At 51.9% G+C, this 21,643-nt stretch overlaps 3 protein-coding genes and 1 long non-coding RNA gene across 8 annotated transcripts; 1 reads left to right on the forward strand and 3 right to left on the reverse strand.

Annotated features, from left to right (window-relative positions):
* The first annotated feature begins 8,061 nt into the window (after positions 1-8,061).
* On the forward strand, positions 8,062-9,914 carry LOC309865765. The gene is made up of 3 exons (XR_014312263.1): positions 8,062-8,147; positions 8,633-8,709; positions 9,301-9,914. It is a non-coding gene; the product is annotated as an uncharacterized lncRNA (long non-coding RNA).
* RING1 (ring finger protein 1) lies at positions 9,733-14,328 on the reverse strand. 2 transcript variants are annotated; one of them, XM_082732528.1, is made up of 7 exons: positions 13,516-14,328; positions 13,258-13,397; positions 12,347-12,507; positions 12,031-12,246; positions 10,928-11,317; positions 10,471-10,744; positions 9,733-10,171 (listed from the first exon to the last, which is right to left on the reverse strand). In XM_082732528.1, the coding sequence occupies exons 2-7, from the start codon at positions 13,333-13,335 to the stop codon at positions 10,070-10,072; spliced, it is 1,221 nt and encodes a 406-aa protein (XP_082588654.1). In that variant the 5' UTR covers positions 13,336-13,397; positions 13,516-14,328; the 3' UTR covers positions 9,733-10,069. The 2 variants fall into 2 exon arrangements, with proteins under 2 accessions (XP_082588654.1, XP_082588655.1); XM_082732529.1 differs by lacking the exon at positions 13,258-13,397 and having other exon boundaries at positions 13,516-13,658.
* Positions 14,329-15,344: 1,016 nt separating this feature from the next.
* On the reverse strand, positions 15,345-17,720 carry HSD17B8 (hydroxysteroid 17-beta dehydrogenase 8). 4 transcript variants are annotated; one of them, XM_082732532.1, is made up of 9 exons: positions 17,483-17,720; positions 17,082-17,299; positions 16,866-16,982; positions 16,641-16,733; positions 16,453-16,538; positions 16,253-16,337; positions 16,000-16,042; positions 15,728-15,802; positions 15,345-15,538 (listed from the first exon to the last, which is right to left on the reverse strand). In XM_082732532.1, the coding sequence occupies exons 1-9, from the start codon at positions 17,526-17,528 to the stop codon at positions 15,522-15,524; spliced, it is 780 nt and encodes a 259-aa protein (XP_082588658.1). In that variant the 5' UTR covers positions 17,529-17,720; the 3' UTR covers positions 15,345-15,521. The 4 variants fall into 4 exon arrangements, with proteins under 4 accessions (XP_082588658.1, XP_082588661.1, XP_082588660.1 ...); XM_082732535.1 differs by lacking the exon at positions 16,000-16,042 and having other exon boundaries at positions 17,483-17,684; XM_082732534.1 differs by lacking the exon at positions 16,641-16,733 and having other exon boundaries at positions 17,483-17,634.
* Positions 17,721-17,754: 34 nt separating this feature from the next.
* SLC39A7 (solute carrier family 39 member 7) lies at positions 17,755-21,502 on the reverse strand. The gene is made up of 8 exons (XM_082732527.1): positions 21,246-21,502; positions 20,525-20,936; positions 20,265-20,433; positions 20,052-20,105; positions 19,752-19,916; positions 19,473-19,613; positions 19,066-19,262; positions 17,755-18,653 (listed from the first exon to the last, which is right to left on the reverse strand). Exons 2-8 carry the CDS (start codon positions 20,930-20,932, stop codon positions 18,381-18,383), a joined length of 1,407 nt encoding a protein of 468 aa, XP_082588653.1. The 5' UTR covers positions 20,933-20,936; positions 21,246-21,502; the 3' UTR covers positions 17,755-18,380.
* Positions 21,503-21,643: the final 141 nt, after the last annotated feature.

Consider the following 21,643-nt stretch of genomic DNA (forward strand, 5'->3'; position numbering starts at 1 on the left):
AAAAAAAAAAAACACCTCAGCTCTGCCATTTTTCGGCTCTATGATCTCTGGCAAGTTACTCTGGACCACAAGTTCCTCATGTACAAAATCAGAGAGATATTGTGAGGACTCATGATTTATATGATTTTGGGAAGCGTGTATCACTGATCCTGGTGCATAGTAAGTGCTCAAGAAATGTTAGCAATTGTTCTCACCCTTCCCTCCCATCTCCATGCTTTATGTTCCAATCAGCAAAACTGACTTACTTGGGGATGCTTGATTATGTCACACTTTCCATCGTCCATTCTGTGGGCATATTTTTTCCTCCTTCTGGAAAGTTTACCATCCACTCCCCCTCTACAATAAAAGCCAACATACACCTTTTTCAAGAATTAGCTCAAATCTCAAATGCTCTGGACCCAGCTCTGACTCTTCTAGGTAGAGTGAGACCTCTTTTTTCTAATGTGGCCTGTTTTGGTTTCCTATCCCTGTTCCACAAGCCACCCTAATATTTAGTGTTTTAACAGAAATGTATTGTTTCTCACAAGTCTGCAAGTTGACTGGGCAGCTCTGCCTCAGGTGGAATGTCCCAGCCTCATCACTTGGCAAGCTGTGGACACTGGAGCTTAGCCACTGCTGGCCTCTGTGAGCCTTGGGTCTACTTCATGTGGGTCTTTCAGTGGCTGCTCGGGTTTCCTCACAACATGGTGACTGGGTCCTGAGGAGGCATGTTCCAGGTGCCAAAAGTGAAAGCTGCAGATCAAGTAAGACCAAACCTCAAAAGTCACACACTCACTCCTGCCACATTCTGTTGGTCACAACAGGCCACAATCCAACCCCAACTTTAGGGAAGGGGAGATAGACTGAGCATCTTAGTGGGAGGAAGGACAAAGAAGCTGCCACCATCTTTAGTTCCCCATGCCCTCATTGCACTCTGTCATTTGTCTTTAGTGCAGCTGGAATGACAGTGTCTTTGTAAGACTTGCTCCTGCATCTGCCTCTGTGCCAGCCTCCGTCTCAGAGCTCAGAAACTGGCAACCCACTCAAGTATTTCATTTGGTTCTCAATGTGCTTTTATGATTCTTTTGAATTAATTACAAAACTTAAAAATGGAGACATTTTATAGAAAAATTGGGATTTATAGTTCCTCTTGGGGGAAAAAAAAAAGCCTTAAATGAAGGAATGCTAAGCTGGTTCAGCCACTGTGGAAAACAGTATGGAGGTTCCTCAAAAAGTCAAAAATAGAGCTACCCTATGACCCAGCAATTGCACTACTGGGTATTTATCCCAAAGATACAAATGTAGAGATCTGAAGGGGCATGCGCACCCGAATGTTTATAACAGCAGTCCACTATAGCCAAACTATGGAAAGAACCTAGATATCCATCAACAGATGAATGGATAAAGAAGATGTGAGATACACACACACACACACTATGCAGCCATCAAAAATGGAATCTTGCCATGTGCAATGACATGGATGGAACTAGAGGGTATGATGCTAAGACAAATAAGTCAAGCAGAGAAAGACAGTTATCATATGATCTCACCGATATGAGGAATTGAGAAACAAGACAGAGGATCATAGGGAAAGGGAGGGAAAAATGAAACAAGATGAAACCAGAGAGGGAGACAAACCATAAGAGACTTTTGATATCAGGAAACAAACTGAGGGTTGCTGGAGGGGGTGGGAGGGCTGGGGTTTCCTGGGTGATGGACACTGGGGAGGATATGTGCTATGGGGAGTACTGTGAATTGTGTAAGACTGACGAATCACAGACCTATAACCCTGAAACAAATAATACATTATATGTTAATACAAAAATAAATAAAATGAGGCAATGCTAGTCTGAATTCCTACATGGCCATACCGAACCAGAAGCTGCTGCCTCTCCAGACAACCTTGCCCTTGGCGGGGTGCCTGGGCAGCTCAGTGTGTTAAACATCAGCTTTCAGCTCAGGTCATGATCCCAGAGTCCTGGGGTGGAGCTCCAAGTCAGGCTTCTTGCTCAGCGGGGAGTTTGCTTCTCCCTCTCCATCTGCCCACCCCACTCTCTCTCTCTCCTTCTCAAATAAATAAAATCTTAAAAAACAAAACCTTGCATTTGGCACATTACGTGCGTGGCTTTCACAGAAATGTGAGTTTGCCACCTTTAATTTTAGTTGCCTGAAGGGAGAGTTTGGGACATCTCAGATACTGGGCGCTTTCATTGCCAGATAAGGTTCTTTTTTTTTTTTTTTTTTTTTTTAAGATTATTTATTTATTTGACAGAGAGAGAGAGAGAGAGATCACAAGTAGGCAGAGAGGCAGGCAGAGGGAGAGGGGGAAGGAGGCGTCCCGCTAGCAGAGAGCCCTATGCAGGCTTGATCCCAGAACCCTGAGACCATGACCCAAGCTGAAGGCAGAGGCTTAACCCACTGAGACACACAGGCGCCCCACGGTTCTTTTTTTAAAAATTTTTAAATTTATTTTTAAAGATTTTATTTATTTATTTGTTGGGGGGAAAGAGAGAGAGAGAAAGAGAGAGAGGGGGAGCGCACAAGCACGGGGAGTGGCAGAGGGAGAGGGAGAAGCATGACCTGAGCTGAAGGCAGTCACTTAACTGAGTCACCCTGGCACACCTGAGAATAGTGTTTTTAAGTTCCATAAGATATTGTTGGGGTTTTGATTAGAATTGTACTGATATTTATAGATTTAAGAAAAATTACCAGCTTTATATTTAATTTTCCTCTTCTTGAGCATGGAATAGCTGTCCACTCTTTTTCGTCTTCTTTTCAAAATGTTCTCCAATAAAGTTTTATAATTTTCTCCACAAAGATCATGCACATATTTTGTTATATTTATTTCTAAATATTCTATAGTCTTTGTTGTTATTACAGATGGTATTTTCATTTTTCTTTTCAAAGATTTTATTTATTTGTTTGACAGTGAGAGAGAGAGACAGAGCACAATCAGGCAGAGAGGCAGGCAGAGGGAGAGAGAGAAGCAGGCAGATGCGGGCGGGACTCCATTCCAGGATGCTGGGATCATGACCTGAGCTGAAGGCAGCCATTCAACTGACTGAGCCACCCAGGCATCCCACACATGGTATTTTCTTAAAATAAAATCTTCTACTTGTTTATTGCTGTCATATAGGCAAATTGATGTTTGCATATTCATCTTGTCCCCAGAAAGGGATGTATTAGTTCTAATTATTTGTGGGTTCTTGTAAATTTTCTTTGTCACTAATTAATTATCTATGTAAAGTGATGGCTTTACTACTTTTTTTTTTCTTAATGTGCCAGTTCAGACCCACTAGCACAAGTTGAATAGAAACAGTAAAAACTAGGGAGGGGGGCACTTGGCTGGCTTAGTTGGAAGAGTATGTGACCCTTGATCTTGGAGTCATGAATTCAAGCCCCATGTTGGGTGTAGAGATGACTTAAATAAATGAAACTTTAAAAAAAATTAAATATTTTTATATATAACTGATGAATCTTTGAACACGACCTCTGAAACTAATAATACCCTATATGTTAATTAATTGAATTTATTATTTTTTAAGATTTTATTTATTTGACAGAGAGAGATCGCAAGTAGTCAGAGAGGCAGGCAGAGAGAGAGAGGGGGGGGGGGGCAGGCTCTCTGCTTGAGAGACTTGCGGGACTTGATCCCAGGACCCTGAGATCATGACCTGAGCCGAAGGCAGAAGCTTTAACCCCCTGAGCCACCCAGGCGCCCAATTAATTGAATTTAAATTTAAAAATAAAAAATTAAGAAAAGAAACAGTAAAAACTAATATCCTTGTCTTGACTTTGGAAGTTATTTTCTAATCTTAGCTAGATTTTTAAAAAGATTTTATTTATCCTTTGAGAGACAGAGAGGGAGCACAAGCAGAGGGAGAAGGAGAAGCAGACTTCCCGCTGAGCTGGGAACCTGATGACATGAGGCTCAATACCAAGACCTGGAGATCATAACCTGAGCCAAAGGCGGACACCCAACTACCTGAGCCACCCAGGCATCCAGTTAGCTAGATTTAAACAAAAAAAAATAATGGAGTCCTGTTAAACTTTATCCAATGTGTTCTCTGTACCTATTGGGACAATATTTTTTTCCTTTTAATTTGACAAATTGTAAACATCATTAATAGATTTTTTTAAAGATTTTATTTATTTATTTGACAGAGAGAAATCATAAGTAGTCGGAGAGGCAGGCAGAGAGAGAGAGGGAAGCAGGCTCCCTGCTGAGCAGAGAGCCTGATGCGGGACTCGATCCGAGGACCCTGAGATCATGACCTGAGCCGAAGGCAGCAGCTTAACCCACTGAGCCACCCAGGCGCCCCATTAATAGATTTTTAAAGTACACCATCCTTGTATTCCTGCAATAAGGCCTGCTTGGTCATGTGCATGCGCGCGTGCGCGCGCGCACACACATACACACACACACACACACTTGCACAAACTCCACCAGATTCAGTTTGTTAATATCTTATTTAGGATTTTAGTCTTTCTTTTTTAAAATTTTTGTTTGTTTGAGAGAGGGAGAGAATGAGCAGTGGGGAGGAGCAAAGGGAGAGAGAGAAGCAGATGATGCGGGCTGATCCCAGAACCAGGAGACCATGACTTGAGCCAAAGGCAGAGGCTTAACTGAACCACCCAGGTGCCTATAGGATTTTAGTATTATAAGTGTGATTGTCCCTCTTTTTCTGTTATCTGCTATAGTTTGTATAAGTAAATAAACAACTGGTTTTTAAGAGTCGGCAAAATAGGGACACCTGACTGGCTCAATCTGTAGAACATGTTACTCTTGGTCTTAGGGTCGTGAGTTCAAGCTTCATGTTATGTATAGAGCTGACTTTAAAAAAATAGTTGGCAGAATAATGCATCTATAAAACTATCTAGATAGGGGTATGTGTGTGTGTGTGTGTGTTTTAACTCATTCCATATATTAGAATTTATAGATAATGTTCAGGTTTTCTATTTCTTCTTGAGTCAACTTTGGCCACTTTTCATTTAATTTCCCCATGTTTTCAGGACCAAGACTTCACCTCCCATCCTTTGGTGGCTGGTAAAACATTTTTTAGTTAACAGAACTAATTATCAGTCCTCTTCCAGCAACTGTTGCCATGGTCAGCTTATTCTCTGGCTTTCAGTCTTCTCTTTGTTTATAACACTCAGGATTTTATTTTCCTTTTGAGAACTCAGTCATGTTTACTCCCCCACCCCCATATTTTATCCAGTATTTCCAGGTGATGGTGCGTTTAGATTTTCTATGTCCTCCATCTTGCTTGATTCTGAAGTTGTTCCCATTTTAGAGATAAGAAAGCTAGGTTCAGAGTGATTTAACAACCTGAGGAAGGTTGCACCACTAATACTTTTAACCTAGTAATTGAACTCAGATATTATGGTTCTAGATTCTGTGCTGTTGCCACATTATTCCGTGCTGCCTTCTGAAGCCAATGAGGCAAGACCAGAAAGGGGCATTGCAAAGTTAAAGGGAAAGAGGGTCTCATAGGCAAAACGGAGGGGGCCTGAGATGAAGGCAGAACTGTGGAGATGGACAAGATAGGAAATACAGAGGAAGTAATGGTATTAAGAAAATGGCATATACCTGGGCCGCAGCTGTTGGAGGGAGAATCATGTCCTCGAACCATCCTCTCTGAGATCCTGAAATATGTAGCCCTCTACCCCAGATCCTGGCACGCATGCTTCTATTGAACCAATATTTCGACTCAATATTTATGGAGTTCGAGGTCCCCTGTGTATGACAACAGTGAGCATCTGCAGTCGTGATCCCTGCCCTCAGGGAGCTTACATCCTCCAGGGGGTCAAATAACAAATGTTGAACTGCAACTGTGCCCAGTGCCTCTGAGGAAAGGCACACCTTGGTGTGTGGGAGCTCGGAAGAGTGGAATCTGACCCATGAAGGAAGGGCAGGGTACGTTTCCTGAGGATGTGGCAGAGACGCTGAGATCTGAAGAATGAAGAGGAGCTAGCTAAAAGAGAGATGGGAGAAAAAGCCTTTCAGGCTGAGGGTCCAGCCTGCACAAAGGCTCTTTGCAGGAAGAAGAGGAGCCCTCCCACTGGGAGAGTGGTGGGTGAAGAATCTGGAGGGGCGGACAGAGCCACACCTGGCAGGGCCTTAGCAGGTTAAGGACTTGTGTCTTTAGCCTAAAATCAATGGGAAACCATTGAATGAATAAGCAGGGTGCCTGAAACAATCAGATCTGCATTTCAAAAAGGCTTCTAACTCAGGAGTGCGGTGGCGCATAGTAGAGAAGACCATTCTCAAGGTCTCCAGCTACTGCAGTGATTCAGAGGAGAGCCAGATGGTCCAGATGGTGGCTGGACCAGGGAGGTGGAGGGATGGAGAAGAGGGACAGACTCGAGAGATATTATAGTAGATACAACTGATCAGAATAAAGGTGGATTCAGTACTGAGATGCTCGCCACAAACACCTCTACATCACATCCTTCAAAGGCAAGGGGCTACACCATACACCTGTTTGTAATACCGAGGTCACGGAACAGTGTCCCTGTTAGGTGGCGGACTCAACAGGTACTTCCTGAAAAGGTGAAACTGACTAGCGGTCTCCCAAGTGATCCTTTTACCTCTAAGCTTCTTTCATTCCTTCTGGCATATGTCCGTAGTCAGCCTCTCTGGTACATCCATAGGGAGAATGCTGCCAAATTCTAAAGCATATACTTTGGGGGGAGTTAATGCAGAACTAAGGTCTACCTTATCCTTTAACATGTATAGTAACAATAATCTTACTGCGAGTGTTGCCCAAGTGAGGCATTCCCCCAACAGAACCTTCTAAAAGGGTGAATGGTGGGGCACCTGGGTGGCTCAGTGGGTTAAGCATCTGCCTTTGGCTCAGGTCAGGATCTCAGGATCTTGGGATCAAGCCCCACATCGGGCTCTCTGCTTGGCAGGGAGCCTGCTTCCGCCCCTCTCTCTGCCTGCCTCTCTGTCCACTTGTGATCTCTCTCTCTGTCAGATAAACAAATAAAAAATCTTTTAAAAAAATTAAAAGGGTGAATGGTAACACCACCCTCCTCAGTGCAAGGCTGGAGCCAGAGGCGCTATCTAGAGGGGACGCTTCTGTGGGACCCCCTGGATGACTGTTCAAAACCAACTGTCCAGGATATTAAGCAAACAATTTTGTGGAAGAAGTGCAAATAGCCAGACACGAAGTACTTGTCTCGGAGCTTGACAACACAGGGGGAAAACCCCAAAATGAAGAAGAGATGAGTGGTCTCTCTGGTGATGTTTGTACCTGATAGCAGTCCTAGGTTTTTCTGAGATGTTTCTTGTGTGTATTGTCTTACACGCTGCTCTCACTCCTGTGCTCAGACGCATGATCTGCTATGGTTTGGGGACTGAGAAGCCTGAGCCAGGGAAAAGTGGGAGATGGATGGGTATGGGAGAGAGAGGCTCCTTTTCTCTTCACCCCTCCAGCAAGACTTTCTTCTTCCCTTCTCAAGCATCCTGGCACAGCGTCACCTCCTCTGGGAGGCCCTTTCCAATTGCCCTACAGGTTGGAGCCCCTTCTGCATGGGGCAGTTACCATTCACCCGATGAGGACCCATCCCGAGGGAGCTAACATCTCATGGAACATCTACTGGACTGCTCCTCTGCCTCAGTGCCCATCAGAATCACCCAAAGGGTTTGTAAAAACCCGATGCTCCGCCCCCAGAGTTTCCTGTGTAAAGAACTCTCCCTTTAAGGGGCAAGATGAAGATTTATTCCCAGGTCTCCCTGCCTCTAGTAACCTTTCTTTCCCTGCCTCCCTCCTTTGCATAGTTAGTTATTCTCCTGCATGTATCTAGTTCCTCAACAGAATAGTCAAGTTCTTTTTTGTATACTTTGTATCTCTGGCTTTGCCTAACCTATTTCTTAGGGCTTAATTTACACCAAGACTGAAGGATTTGGGGAAGGAACCCAGGGAAGCTCCCAGGGCAACAGGATCTGACCTGCTCCCGCCACCCCACAACACCTCCTTCTCCCAGCAATAGGGAAGGAGAACACCCGGTCAAGGAGGTAGTTATTTTTCCCTGCCTGCGTGGATAAGACAGACGCCTAGGGCCACAGTTTGGTATGTTTCCCACATGATGTCACGGAAATAAACAGGCGCATCTTCGAAATTCAGTCATGGAGGCAGCAGAGAGGGGACAGCAGCAGAAATGTGAGAAGTGGAGAGAAGGGGAGGGTGGGGTGGTGTTGACCGCGAAGCTGAAGAGAGAGATGGGCCGGGGCGGGGGTAGGGGGGGCGGGGGGGGGCGATACGGGGACCAGGGGCTGTTACAGGGTTAAGGGAGAGGGCGGGGAAGAGAGACAGAAGAAGCTGCGGGTGGGTCACTTTCCTGGAGAGAATGAGAAAAGTGAGGGGGTGGCGCTCCTTGCAGGCCCGAGAACTAGAAGAAAAGCCGTGGTCATTGCGTACTCTCCAGCCTCCACCTCTGTATCCTTCCCGACTCCTCCACGCCTGCCTCTCCCTCTCTGAAACTCCGGGAGCGACGCCCAATTTTCTCCAGCCCCAAAGCCCCGGCAGCGGCGCAGCTGCTGGATACCTGGGGTTGGAAAGGAGGCGAGCCAGGATCAAGGGTTCTGGGGAGCGGGTATAGAAAGGGGCTCCTTCAAGTGTTAAGTGGGTCTGGTTTATTTCTGCAGGGCAAGAGGGCTCAGGCGGAGAGTTCAGGCCAGCAGGTCTGTAGGACTTGCCTGGGCGGAAAGGTGCCCCTTAGTCGGTAGGTATTGAAGGTACTAGGGATCAGAGGGCAAAAACGAGAAATCCCAAGCGTGGGGTGGTGTGCCCTCGGGTCTGTGGATCACACCGAAAGCCTAACTTCTCTGCCAGTGCGGCAGATAACTGAGCGAGCTGCAGGAATTTGGGGCGGATCGGGGTGGGGATGCGAAGGGCAACGGAAACAGGAAGTAAGGGGCAGAATCTGAAGGTGGGGGCAGAGGGAGAATCAGTTACTCTGGGGGAGGCGAGTCCGAACCCCGCACTACACCTGACGCGGAGCGCAGCGGAGCACCACTGTACCTCCGAACGCGGGTTGGGGCCCAGTCCGCCCGTGCAACTCGAGGCCGGGAGCCAGCAACTGCCTCACTTGAGGTCCCCACCGCTCTGCTCTTGGCCACAGCCCGCCAGGAACAGAACTACACCTCCCCTGCGGCCCTTCCTCCACTCAGCCCGCGGCTAGGCTGGCACTGACTTGCGCACTCCTGGGAATTGTAGTCCCTGGCCCTGGCCGCCTTCTTTGGGAGGCGGCCGGGATTTCCAGCAGGGAGGTCCTCGCAGCCCTCTCCACGACCCCTCCCTCTTGTCTTTCCAGCTATAGACACCAGCTTCTTGTTGTGATGAGGAATTACTCTGCTTCTGAACATCACGGTCCCACTGGCGGCTACAAACGTGCCTTACTCTCGAGTCACTTTCCTACATTCCCTTTGGTATTGAAACCTTGGATTCCAGGCTGGGCGATCCAGCTTTTAGGGGGCAGCTGTGAGATCTGACTTGAGACGCCGCTCAGCTCTTCACCCTGTCTCTTTCAGCTTCACAGACTGTGCCCCACTATTTTCATACATATCTGTTGACTTGGGGTTCAGAAAATTGGGATTTACACACCGTGAATAACCGTTGGCATTTCCTCCCCATTTCCAAGGCTGATTTCCACATGATTTCCAGGCTTGTCTCCCCAGTCTTTTTGTTTTGTTTTGGTTTTCCCCTTCTAGTACACCCCTAATAAACAGAGACACAGAACTGCAGGTTTCAAAGAGGAGAAGAAGCAAATTTGTTGTTGTTGGTAGGAGGGCATGAAGGGGAAGGCTCTTCACCTTCCCCAACATCTTGTGTAGATGGGAGGCTGCGGGGGGGGGGGGAGAGGAGCAATAGAAAAGGCAGTAGATGGGGGTGCATGCCCCGCTCTGTACAATATAGAAGAATCTGATATAGATACTTTGTATAAAAGCCACTTGTCCTCATTTGTGTCCTCTTGCTGGCTCGCTGGGTTGGGGGGGGCACTGGGGGACAAAGAAGCTGGGGGTGGTAGGCCAGGACACAGGGACACCCCATGGTCCCCATCCTCTGGCTGTCCCCTTGTGGGGTCACTTTGGATCCTTGGTGGGGGCATAGCAGAGCTCCAGTGGCCGGGACACCTTCCAGAACTTCTCATTCACCAGTTCCAGGGTCAGGGAGCCATTCAGTGTCTACAGAGAGGGTGGAAGAGAGAGAGAGGCAGGGTAAGAAAAAAGAAAATTGGAGAAGGTAGTAAAGGATACGAGTAAGGCAGGAAGTGACCTAGGGAGGAAGAAAGAAAAAAAGAGTAATAAAAGAGCTGGGGCAAGGCAAAGCAGGGGCACAGGGAGTGATGGGGGAGGAGACACAGATCTCTGGATGCCCAGAGAAAGGAGGGTGGGCCAGTTAGGGTGGGATCCATGGTTTGGTGTGGCCCCAGACCACCCTCCCCAGCACTCCCTCTTACAGAACTGCCCTCAGAGGCTCTCACCGTGAAGGCTCCGCCCCCAGGGGCGATGTAGATGGTGTACTGCTTTTCGCTGACACCTTCCAGACTGGGCAAGGCAGGCTCCTCAGGGCCGTCACCACCTCCGGCACCCCCACCCTCTCCACCACCCCCATCAGGTCCCCCGGCATCAGAGGCGCCCCCTCCAGGCCCTCCTGGCTCCCCAGCCTCTTGCTGCTGCCTCCGCTCTAGGGCAATGCGCAGGGCCAAGTACTTGGAAAGATGGTCCACTGTGGCATTCCCAGTTGTCTTCACATACCTAAAGTGGGAAAGAGGGTAGGTTTAGGGCACAGAAAACCTTCAATGGACAAGGGAAGTAGGGAACTTTCCAACAGGGCCTCTGGGTTAGGGTTTCTTGCTGGGTTTGGGTGAAGCCCACTTCTGATGGAAGTCTATGTGATCTCTGGTTTCTCAGAGGTCAGGGGAAAGACAGGGCTCTCACCTAGTCTGGCAGTATTCTCCCTTCTCCACGAGCAGGGGGTGGGGCCGGAACACGAGCTCAATTTCTCCACCTGGCTCCGGGGGACTGGGGGCCCCAGGAGGGCTTGGGGGGCCTAGGGTGCCCCCTCCCAAGGTCCCTCCCCGGTCACCAGAGTCTTCAGAACCGGCACCCCCACCAACCCCACCAGTGCCACCTCCCCCAGTCCCTACACTGCTCCCCCCTGCGCCCCCACCACGGGGTCGCTTGGGAGCAGGGCCTGGGGCAGAGTCAGGGGCGGAGTCTGAGCTCACATCCTCTCCATCCCCCTCTCCCTCCCCAGGCTCTCCTTCCCCCCCACTCATCGTGGTGGTCTGATCTGACCCGGGCATCGGCCGCCTCACACGCTGGGCCCTGTAGAAGCAAGTGGTTGAAGTTAGAAAGCACCAAGGATAAGGGGTTTAGATTTTAAACTTACGAGAGAACAAGAGATCAGGAGATATTACTTATGACACCTAATATTTACAAAATACTAACTATATGCTTAAGCACACTGCTAAGTATTTTGCACTGATTGCCCACACAGTACAAATCCTAGAAGCAAGGAATTATATTCTCTTTATAGTTGAGGAAACGGAGGCTTACAGAGGTTAAATAACTTGTCTGCGATCACAGCCCCTTGACTCTCCTCATGGACTCCCAAGAACCAGAAGCACAGGTTTGTAGAAATGTGGAATTTCAGGCCCAACTCCAGACCCATTGAATTAGAATTTGCATTTTTAACAAGACCCTTGGGTAATCTGGATTCCTACTGAAGACTGAGCAATGCTGGCCTAGAAGGTCATTTAATTCCCAGCGGTGTGACTCCAGAGTCTATGCTCAAAATCACTCCACTACTCTAACTTCTAGAAAGTTAAAGGGTGAGCTGTTTTCTTCTTAAGGATAGCAGTGCCAGCTACTAAGAAGCTGCAATTTACGTCCCTGACTTCCAAGCTTCAACAATCATGCTGGGGCTAACTATAAGGATGCTAAGGCATAGAAGCTGGCAGGCAGCAAAGACAGCACCAGGAGTCAGACCCACACATCTGTCCCACCAGCGCTGCTACTGCTTCTCTCCCAGCCCGAACCTGTGCATGGCCTGCATGCGCAGCCCCTCCTCGATGCTGGAGCTCAGTGCCTGCTGGTTGTGCAGGCGGCTGAGGCGGATGAGCACCCGGTCTTGGTGGGCCTCGTATTCCTCCCGGCTGGGGTAGATCTTAGAGATCAGGGCATCAAAGTTGGGGTCCGGCCGCAGAGACCGCTTGGATACCAGCTTCTTGCGGCAGGTAGGGCACTCCTTGTTCCTGGCATGGAAGAGAGGAGGCTCTGAACAGTCAGCTGCCGGGGCATTGAGGCCCCAACTCTGTACCCTTCATCCCATCTCAAACACATCCCTCCTGTTACCCGCTCCGAAGGGCCGTGACGATACAGTCTGAGCAGAATCGGTGGAGGCACTCCTTGGTGGTCATTGTATTCTTCAGCATGTCCAGGCAGATGGGGCACATGAGTTCTGAATGCAGTGACCGAGGGGAAACCGCAATCTCTGTGCCATCCATGATGGCTTCCTGGAGGCATCAGTGAGTGGAAACGATGGTGGGTTGGGGGGGGGAAGGGGTTTTAGAAGTAAGTGGTCCATGGAATGGGAATTTTGAGAAATACAGTGAAATAGCAGAATCTGGGTACCCCATGTTGGCCACTTGAAGATGGTAATTCTGAGAGAGAGGAGCTTTGACTTGGAGAGAATGGAAAACAGAAAGGATTAGTGTCCATGAACTAAAAGTAGGAGCTTCGCAACAGAAGGATCGGAGGTTTGGCAAGAGGTGTGGGGGTGGGGGTGGCACAGATTTGGAATTTGGAGAGGGCTTTTTCCACAGAATTTCTAAGTGGGTCCAGGTTCAACCTATATCAGAATCCCCTAGAGTACGTGCTTAAAACGCAGACTCTGGGGCCTCATCTCATTACCATATCAGAACGTTGGTCGGTGGGGGACAGCCGAGAGGCTCCATTTTTAATAAACTTGAGGGGTGAGTCTTACAGGCACTAACTGGAGCCGAGGAACAGTGAAGGTAATTTCTGTCTGTTTACTATCTTTCAGATGAAGGAAGTCATATTTGCTTTATGTCTGTGGCACTAGCTGATGTGAGCATTAAATGAGGTAAACGTGAAGTGCTTGGAAAAGATTAAGATGACTCAAAGGTAGGACCAAGGGAGTCTGTGACATGGGGCAGGGAAACGTTAAAGAGGCTGTGGGATGGGGTCTGTGGATTCAAAGGTTTGGGAAAGGGAGTAAGCTGTGAAGGGAGAGTCCCTGTCACCTGCGGGGTCCGGTGGAGCTCATACAGACTCAGTTCCCACGTTTTGCTGGCATTCTGGGCATTCGCCGGCGTCGTCATGGTGACCGGGCACAGACCCCCCCACTAGGGCTCCGCCGCGGTGGAGGAGGAGGAGAGGTAGGCTGGGAGGGGGGGAAGGGAGAAGGGAGAAGGGGTGTTAGAGGGGCCGCCCTCGCGCAGACCCCGCCCCTCCGGTGGCTCCCCCCACCCCCCTCCGCCCGGCGCCGCGCTGCCCCTCACCCGGATCCAGCCGTCCGCGCCCCGGTTGCCGCAGCGCCTCTCCCAGGGCCCGGGATCCCAGCCCCAAATCCCTCGGTCCGCAGCCGCGGCTCAGACAGCAGCTCCCGCCGCCGCCGCCGCCATGGCCCGGGCGCTGGGGCCCTACGTCACTTCCGCCTGTCCCTCCACTACACCCCCCACACCCGTCAGCAGAGACGTCACCGCCACTCGGGGCTCGGGTGGGACGCGACGTGGGCGCCCGGGCACCCCGCCCTCGGGAAGCGCCCGCTTCGCGTATAGAGCCGGCGTCCCCGGAGTCCCGAGTTACGTAGGGACCCCGGTCTCAGTAGCCCGGCCGGCACCGTCGTGCTGCCAACCTTAGCCACCGTTCCCTTCCCGAGGTCCCCACCCGAGGCCTCCACTCCGGAGGGCGGGGCCTGGGATCTCTTGAACCCCGGGAGGGGACAGTAGGTTGGAAAAGGGGCCACCTCCCCCACTCCGCGTCCCCTAGCGGCTCTGGGGTACAGCTGCCCCCTCCCCACAACTTCTCTGTAACCCCAGCTCGGCATTCCGGGGAGGGTAGGGGGGAAGGCTGCAAAGGATCCTCGGCCGCTTCAGTCCTCCAGTCCTGTGAATGCAACTAAATCCGGATGAACCCGGGATTCCCCTTACCACCCTGGGGACTTGCTCCACCCTCCGCTTTGGCTCTCACTAGACCCTCCGACCCGCTCTCCCCTCGAGGTTTGGGGGCGGCGGCTCGGGACGTCCAGACTCAACTCTCGGCCAGAGCCAGAGACTCGAGAATTGCGTTTGGACAATCAAGAGCCGCGGCCCGGGGCGGGGGAGGGAGGCGCACGAGAGGAACGGGGGAATGGAGACACCACGCGGAAGCAGGGACACAGACACAAGATGGGGCCCCTATAGGGGAGGGGGCGTGCGCGTGTGGGTGGCTGGGGGCACAAGGGGCAGAATGTCTGGAGTGGGAAGCGGGCAGGAGCCTCCTCCAGGACTTTGCAGTAAAGGAAGGGGACGGGGAGGAAAGAGAAGAGGAAGGGGCAGAGCGATACCCATTGAGGGCAGGGGATGAGATACGGGGCGGGAGCGGGGGTGCGGGTGGTGGAAAGAGACCGTGGTGGGCGTCCTGTCTCCTTCAGCCTGAGCTGGGGTTCCCGGACTTGGGCTGCAGCTGCCAGGGGGGTAGCCTGTTTCTGGGACAAGGCAACAGTGGGTCCCCTCGCCCCCTCCCCCAGTTCCCCCCTACTTCCCTGTCCTCTCCTTCAGTCCGTGGCCAGTCCTTATGTGGGCTCCAGAGTCGATTAGCGCAGACCCCCTCCCCTTCCTCCTCCTCCTCCCAGCCCCCTCCCTTCTGCTCTCCTCCAGCCCCTTTCATCGGCTGGTCCATTCCCCTAATCCTGGCCCCCTCCCCTAATCCCCCCCACCCGACCCCAGGCCGGCTGCAGCTATTGTAAGGTGGAGAGAAAGGGGAGGGGGGACTCAGAGAAGGGAGAGGGGTGGGGGAGGGCCACCTGTTCCAAGACCCCTCCCAAGGCCAGACTGGACACCAGTATGGGGCCATGAACAAATCACCCTTGGGGACCATAAGGACCTGGGGAACTGGGGGGAGGGGATTGGGGCTGCAGGACCAGTGGGAGGGGGTGGGGCAGAGACACCCTCCCTCTAAAAAGACCGAGTGTCAGGCATACACAGTGACACACACTCTCTCCTCTCACACCCGGCGGCGGGGGTTGCCCTGGGAGACCAGGCAGTGAAAGGGAACAATCCTTCGGGAAAGGGAAAGGAGGGGGAGGTGGGGAAGGGTCTGAGGGCTTAGACACAAGAAGAACCGGAGGTGGCAGGGAAGAGGATTTGGAATTTATTAGGGTCACAAGCACCCCTGCCTCCCATATTCAGCATTTCAGAGCCATACACTGCCACCCCTTTTGTATCCTGGGAACTCAGAGTCCTCATCAGCAGGAGGCCGGGTAGAGTGGTGGGGGAGTAAGCAGAGTCCAGGGTCCATGAGGCAGTTACATGAAAAGACCTCCTGGGAGGGGCAGAAACATTTGGACAGATGCACAGGTGGAGACAAATGGGCTGGGTGGCGCCCACTTCGGTCCCATGCCTATGGGAACTTCTGCTGTTCCCTCAGTGGCTCTAGACTCCCTTTACTTGCTTTCTCTTATCATCTGGGTTCCACTACTCTTCCCTCTCCCTCCCCATGATGGCTTCATACCAGTGACTTCCACTGAGGCCCCTGTGATGTATCCACTGTCTTCAGATGCCAAGAATGCGACCACATCTGCCACATCTACAGGAATGGTGGGAAGAAGGCAGAATCCTACTCACTCTCATGGACCCAAAGTCATCACCTCCCACCGGAACCCCTCCCCACCAACACACAAACTCCAACCACCAATCCTAGTGATATCCTCTCAGATTCCACAAATTCTGGGATCTCTTCATTCAGGCCCTTTCCCTAGGGCCTCCTCCTCATTCAGTGCTCACCCTCAGGATCCCCCATATGTCCCATCGGGATTATTCCAATCACCTGTAAGAAAATACTCATAAGTGGGTGAAAGTTTCTTTTACAGACTTTTTTTGTAGGCTGAATCTATGACCCTTTTTTCTTTTGTCTTCATTCCTTGTACACTTATTAAATATCTACTATTTGCCAGGCCCTGTGCCCAGATTCTCTCTGAAGCCCAGAGATGTTGTTGGGTATCTGGAAGGATTCTGCCCTCGGTCCACAGCCTCCTACCTTGTCCAGCACTTTCTGTGGCACTTTCTGTGTCATGGGTGTTGTAATGAACCCTGGGAGGACAGAGTTACAGCGGATCCCATGTCTGTGGAAGGGAGAGTGGCTGCTGATTCTGGAAGAGGACTGAGTACTGACCTGCCTCCCATACCTCCCACACACCTCAGCAAATCCCTCTGTACCCCCAGGGCTGTCTGACCAACCGTCCAAGCTCCCGAGCTGCAGTCTGGGTCAGCCCAATCACTCCGGCCTTGGATGCTGCGTAGTTTGTCTGTCCCATGTTCCCCACCTATAGGTGAGTCAGAGATTTGGGATGAGTCAAGAGTCCCAAGGAGGGGCTCTCCTCTCTATGCCCAACTAGCTGGCTGACCTCATCCCAACTCAATCTGACCTTCCCTACGATGCTACTGATGTTGATGATGGACCCATGGCAACCACTGGACACCAGGGCTTGGGCTGCAGCCTGAGTGACTAGAAAGATGCCCTGGTGAGGAGAGTAACAAGGCAGAAAGGAGTGACAGTCCTTCCAGTAACAAGGCAGCTGGAGTGACAGTCTTCTTCCAGCTCCCTCCCCCAGGCTGGAGGAGCTAGAAGCCACAGGTTCAGAGGTCGCCACCTTGAGATTGACAGCAATGACTTTGTCCCAGTCATCCTCAGACATGCGGAGCAGAACCTCATCCCTGGTGATCCCCGCACAGGACACGACGACAGATGGCGGGCGAGAAAAGCAGGCCTATGGAAGGGGGCGGTTACACACCAAAACCCAAGTACAGCCGGGGGAATGGAGATAACGTCGGCTTTTTAAAAGAGGGCGAGGTCCTGTCGCGTTCACCTGCACTTGTTCCAGCAGGCGCCTGACCGACCCGGCCTCAGACACGTCAGCCTGGAAGGCGGCGTGGGTGCCGCCGGGCGCCACCTCCTCGCTCCCCTGCCCGCCCAGCAGCCACACCGTCTCGCAGGCCGCCGCCCTGTCCAGGTCGCAAGCGGCTACAGTGGCCCCCTCTCTGGCCAGGCGCACACTGACGGCACGGCCGATTCCGCTACCCGCGCCTGAGGTGGGAAAGAACACGCGGGAGGGGGGAAAGGGGAGTGGGCAGGGGTCAGAGGTCGACAGGGCGCAAAGTTAGTAAAATTTGGGCCGGGGGCTAGAGGTCACAGAGCCTGTAGACGCCGAGGGGGCGCCCCGACAACACTCCAGCACCCCAACCCGCCTGGGAGGACATTCCCCTCAACCTGTGACCAGGGCCAGCGCGGAGCGGAGCCTGAGCTGAGACGCCATGTCCGGCGGCTGGTGGGCGGGCACCCAGTACGGAGCCAATCCTAGCGCAGAGGGGGCGTGGCAAGAGCAAAGACGCGCCAATCTAAGCCAGGCCTGCGTTGGGCCATCTGGGGCCACCAGCGCAGGCTGACCTCCCACCGCGGGGGCGTGGCCAGTCGCCACCACTTGGGGGCCTGGGGAGTGGGGAGACGAAGGTCCCTTATTCCAAAAAAGACAAAAGACCGCGTGTGGGGCGGAAGATCCGAGGACTTTATTTCCGGTCACCACCCCTACCTCTTGATTCAAACAGTGATATCAAAAGAATAGAAAAAAAAAAAATCGGGCCACGAGATTAGCAACCCACCTACCCCCTCAATCACTCCCAAATAAGGACACACGATTGATGTTTAACTGATGTACATCCCCGGCTCTTCCTGCTACCCGCCCTGTCCAGGGCTCTGGTCTTCCCTGAAGCTTCCACCAACAGGTGGGAGGGGGAGGCAGACCTTGGAAGAAGACTGTGTGTAGTAGCTTGGTCCTCGGAAAACAGGTTGGGTAGGGCACACAGCATAGGCTGTCATCACCCCCTCTGTTTTCCAGCCTTCTTCATGGCCCCATTTAGCCCCCAAACCCAACAACATGGTCAGCACATGACTTACACTATGGTCCCTCCGACTTCTCACTCTCACTTCTGCAGCTCCTTTAACACTGCAAAATCCTGATGGCCCTAATGCCAAAGTCACCACTTCTCTAGGATACAATTTCCTTTGCCAGATGTCCCTGGTGAGGGCCCCCAACCTCCACAGACCCCTGACCTGGAGGACTTAGAGGCTAGAGGTTTGGGACTGCAGTGGGGATGGTTTACCCCACCTCTCACTCGAGGTGGGCTATCAGCACCATCATGGCAACTCCCCCCAGGAGCCCCAGCACCTCCAGAAGTGACTGCAATGGTGACGCCTCCCTCAACAGCTCAGGCAACACGGACACTGTTGCTACGTAGATAAAGCCACCTGCAGTGAATGGCAGAATCCAGCCAGGACCTGCACCACCAGCAACTTCACTGCCCACTGCCCCTCCTTCAGTTAGGAGGGCACAGGCTGTGCCTGCCAGCGCCCCTATTGCCGTCAGTAGTTGCAGACGCATCGCCTGGTGGGCAGAAAAGACAGAAAGGTACTCAGCAGCATCTAAAGATGATCAGCGGTTAAGCATGTGTGGTGGGGTATAGGTACATATGGGCAGGGTGCATGTCTTGGAGAACTAAAGACTGAGGCAAAAAGAGGAGGATCTAGAATAGACACTTTCTGAAAAATCTTAAAATATCAAAGAGGTCCTACCTACAGACACACTCTGAGTGAACAGGTCAAGGTGAAAGACCCTCATAAACCACTGAGATGGTTTGTAGACCACAAATGAAGAGACAGAATTTCTTCCCCCTCATTTCTCTTGTTCCTCACAGTACAGCTTGTTTGGAACTAATGAGTGTTGATCGTGGATTCTGGGTGGGTGAGCAGGAGGTAAAGAGTTTGAGGCAATCATGTCTGATGCACAAATCACCAACCTGCTTTTTGCTGCATCCAGACTGGACCAGGATGGCAAAGTCCCCGACTTCATGGGGCACTTCGTGTAGCAGGACGGTCATTGTAGTCAGGATCCCAAGCCCCCGACCTCCTCTAAATGAAGCACCAATGGCCAGACCATCTGTGAAGTTGTGTGCCAGGTCAGCAGCCAGATTCAGGTACCCTGATACACGTAGGTCTTGTACAAGTGGAAAGAAAGACAAAATAATTAGAGACATCTATCACTCCTAATTTCAGCCCTGGTCAGCCATTATCACATCTCCCCCCAGAGATCACTTCACCACCCAGCCCCTTCACGTTTCCCGGACACCTGCCATTACCCACAATGCACATTCCATGTGAAATACAATATCCCTGGCCCAAGTTTATCAATAACTCTGTCCCTCACCTGAACCTCTTTTTTCTTCTCCAGAATTCTGAGGTCTCACTGGCCCATCTTTGAGCCCTGTGCTCCCTCCTCTCCTCTTCCGAGACCCAGCTGCTTCCTTTTCTTCTTCCTCTGAACTCTGTTTCTCCTTTGAAGGACACTCTGCAGGAAGGAGTTGGTAAAAGTGGAGAACAGAGACCTCCAAAAATGTCCTCAGAAAGGAAGTTCCCTCCCACCTAAGAGCCACAGAATAAGGGGATTCTAAGGCAGGCAAAATGCTTTTTAAGGAAAGGGACTTACCCTGTTTTCCATGCCCATGACTTCCCTGTGTGTGACCATGAGCATGTCCATGTCCATGACTGTGTCCATGTCCTCCTTTCACATGTCTCACAAATTTCTCCACCACAAGAAAGGCAACAATTCCACTGAGGACCCACAGTCCCACAGACAGAATGGGGCCCTGGCCTGGAAATGGAGGCATTGAGACATTAAGGGAGATGATGTAGATTCCAGACTCCTCTCCTCCAAGTGCAGGAGGAGAAGAGGGAGGGAAAGACCTTCCCCAACATCCCAACACATCTTCATCCACTCCTTCCTCACCACTATGAGAGTGTCCATGTCCAGGCTGCTCCAGAGAGTGGTGAGAATGAGGTTCTGGAGAAAGGGAGAGGAGATGTCAAATGAGAGAATACCCTGGCCAAGTGGCATGCATTTGGGAGAATATTGGATAGTAAGAGATGAAAAAAGGGCAAAGAACCCTTCTGCCTAAAGAATAAATATTAAGATTTACAATAGTGGCCAAAGATCACTTACCCAGTGCATGAGGGATGAGGTGCAGAAAGGCATCTCCTAAGAGCCCACCCGAAGCAAAACTGAGCAAGATCTGGAGCAGAGAGCGGTGCCGGGGGGAGTTTGATTCCACAGGGATAAGGAAGAGGACAAAAAATGGAGCTGCAGAGATCAGAACGGTGGCCCCCAGTGCCTGGTGAGGGAGAGAGTCGGGGGTCAAGTGGTGCGGGGTTTCCCAAAAATCCAGAGCCGGCCCCTCTCTCCCCCATCCCTTGGGGACTCACATAGGCCCAGAGAGTGACAGTGTCCAGGTCCTGCTTGATGCCTGGAGCCCCAGACTCCCCATGGCCTCCATGGCTGTGCTCATGGTCATGTCCATGTCCTCTGTGGTAGAGGCTCTCATGTGATTGGCCATGGCTATGGCCATGGTGCAAATCCTCATGTGAATGTCCATGTTCGTGACCGTGGGTATGCCCGTGCCAGATGCTCTCGTGAGTGTGGCCATCATGGGCATGACTGTGTCCATGGTGGAAATCCTCATGTGAGCGCCTGTGGCTGTGGCCATGGAAGTCCTCGTGCAGGTCCTCGTGCAGGTCGCCATGACCCCCGTGTCCGGCCACTAGCAGCCCCAAGGCCGCCCAGGTCAGCAGTCCCACGGACACCCAGTGGGGGGCCCCCTGGCCCCTGGCCATCACGCTGACCAGAGGGACAGAGACAGTGACTCCACTTGACCCTCAACTCTACACCTATGAGGTGCCAGTTTTACTCCGTTCGTGCCCTCCGTCCACTTCTAAGGACCGCTACCACATTCCGCTGTTCCCACCCACAGTGTTCCCAAGACTCGGTCTCTTTATCTCAACCCCCCTCCCGGATATAGGGCCCCCGGGACACCGCTCTAGGCTTTGATTCTCTACTTTACGGACTCTCTGGGCCCTAGTCTCTATGATCCACTAGGTAGTGGAAAAGGTCTGGAAAGGACGGTAGGGTAAAGCAGGGAATTCTCACCGGCTTCAGGAATCCTCTCCTTTCCCGGTTTGCTCGGACGTGGCAGTCCCGCCTCTAGCTCCCGCGAGAACAGGAAGTTCCGTCCCACCTCGGTCCCAATACCTTTACCAATATGGCGGCACTCGGGTGGCGGCCCAGTCGCCTGCTCTGGCGCGCATGCGCGGACGTGGAGGTTATTTGAGGGAAGGCTGGGCGAGGCCGGCTAACAGGGCCGAGGAGACCGCCTCCTCCGTTTCCAACTAGACGAGGGGGCGGGAACTAGCGCTGAGACTTCCCGTCTATACCAAGATGGCTGCCGTGTCGGTGCTGTCATTTTGGTACAGAGCAGAGCGAAGCGCTTAATTTGACCCGGTTTAGCCCAGAGTCTTTTCCTCTGGGGCTTCCTCGTGCTCAGCTAG

The sequence above is a fragment of the Mustela nivalis genome, assembly GCF_964662115.1.
Source record: "Mustela nivalis genome assembly, chromosome: 5".
Taxonomy (NCBI): Eukaryota; Metazoa; Chordata; class Mammalia; order Carnivora; family Mustelidae; genus Mustela; species Mustela nivalis.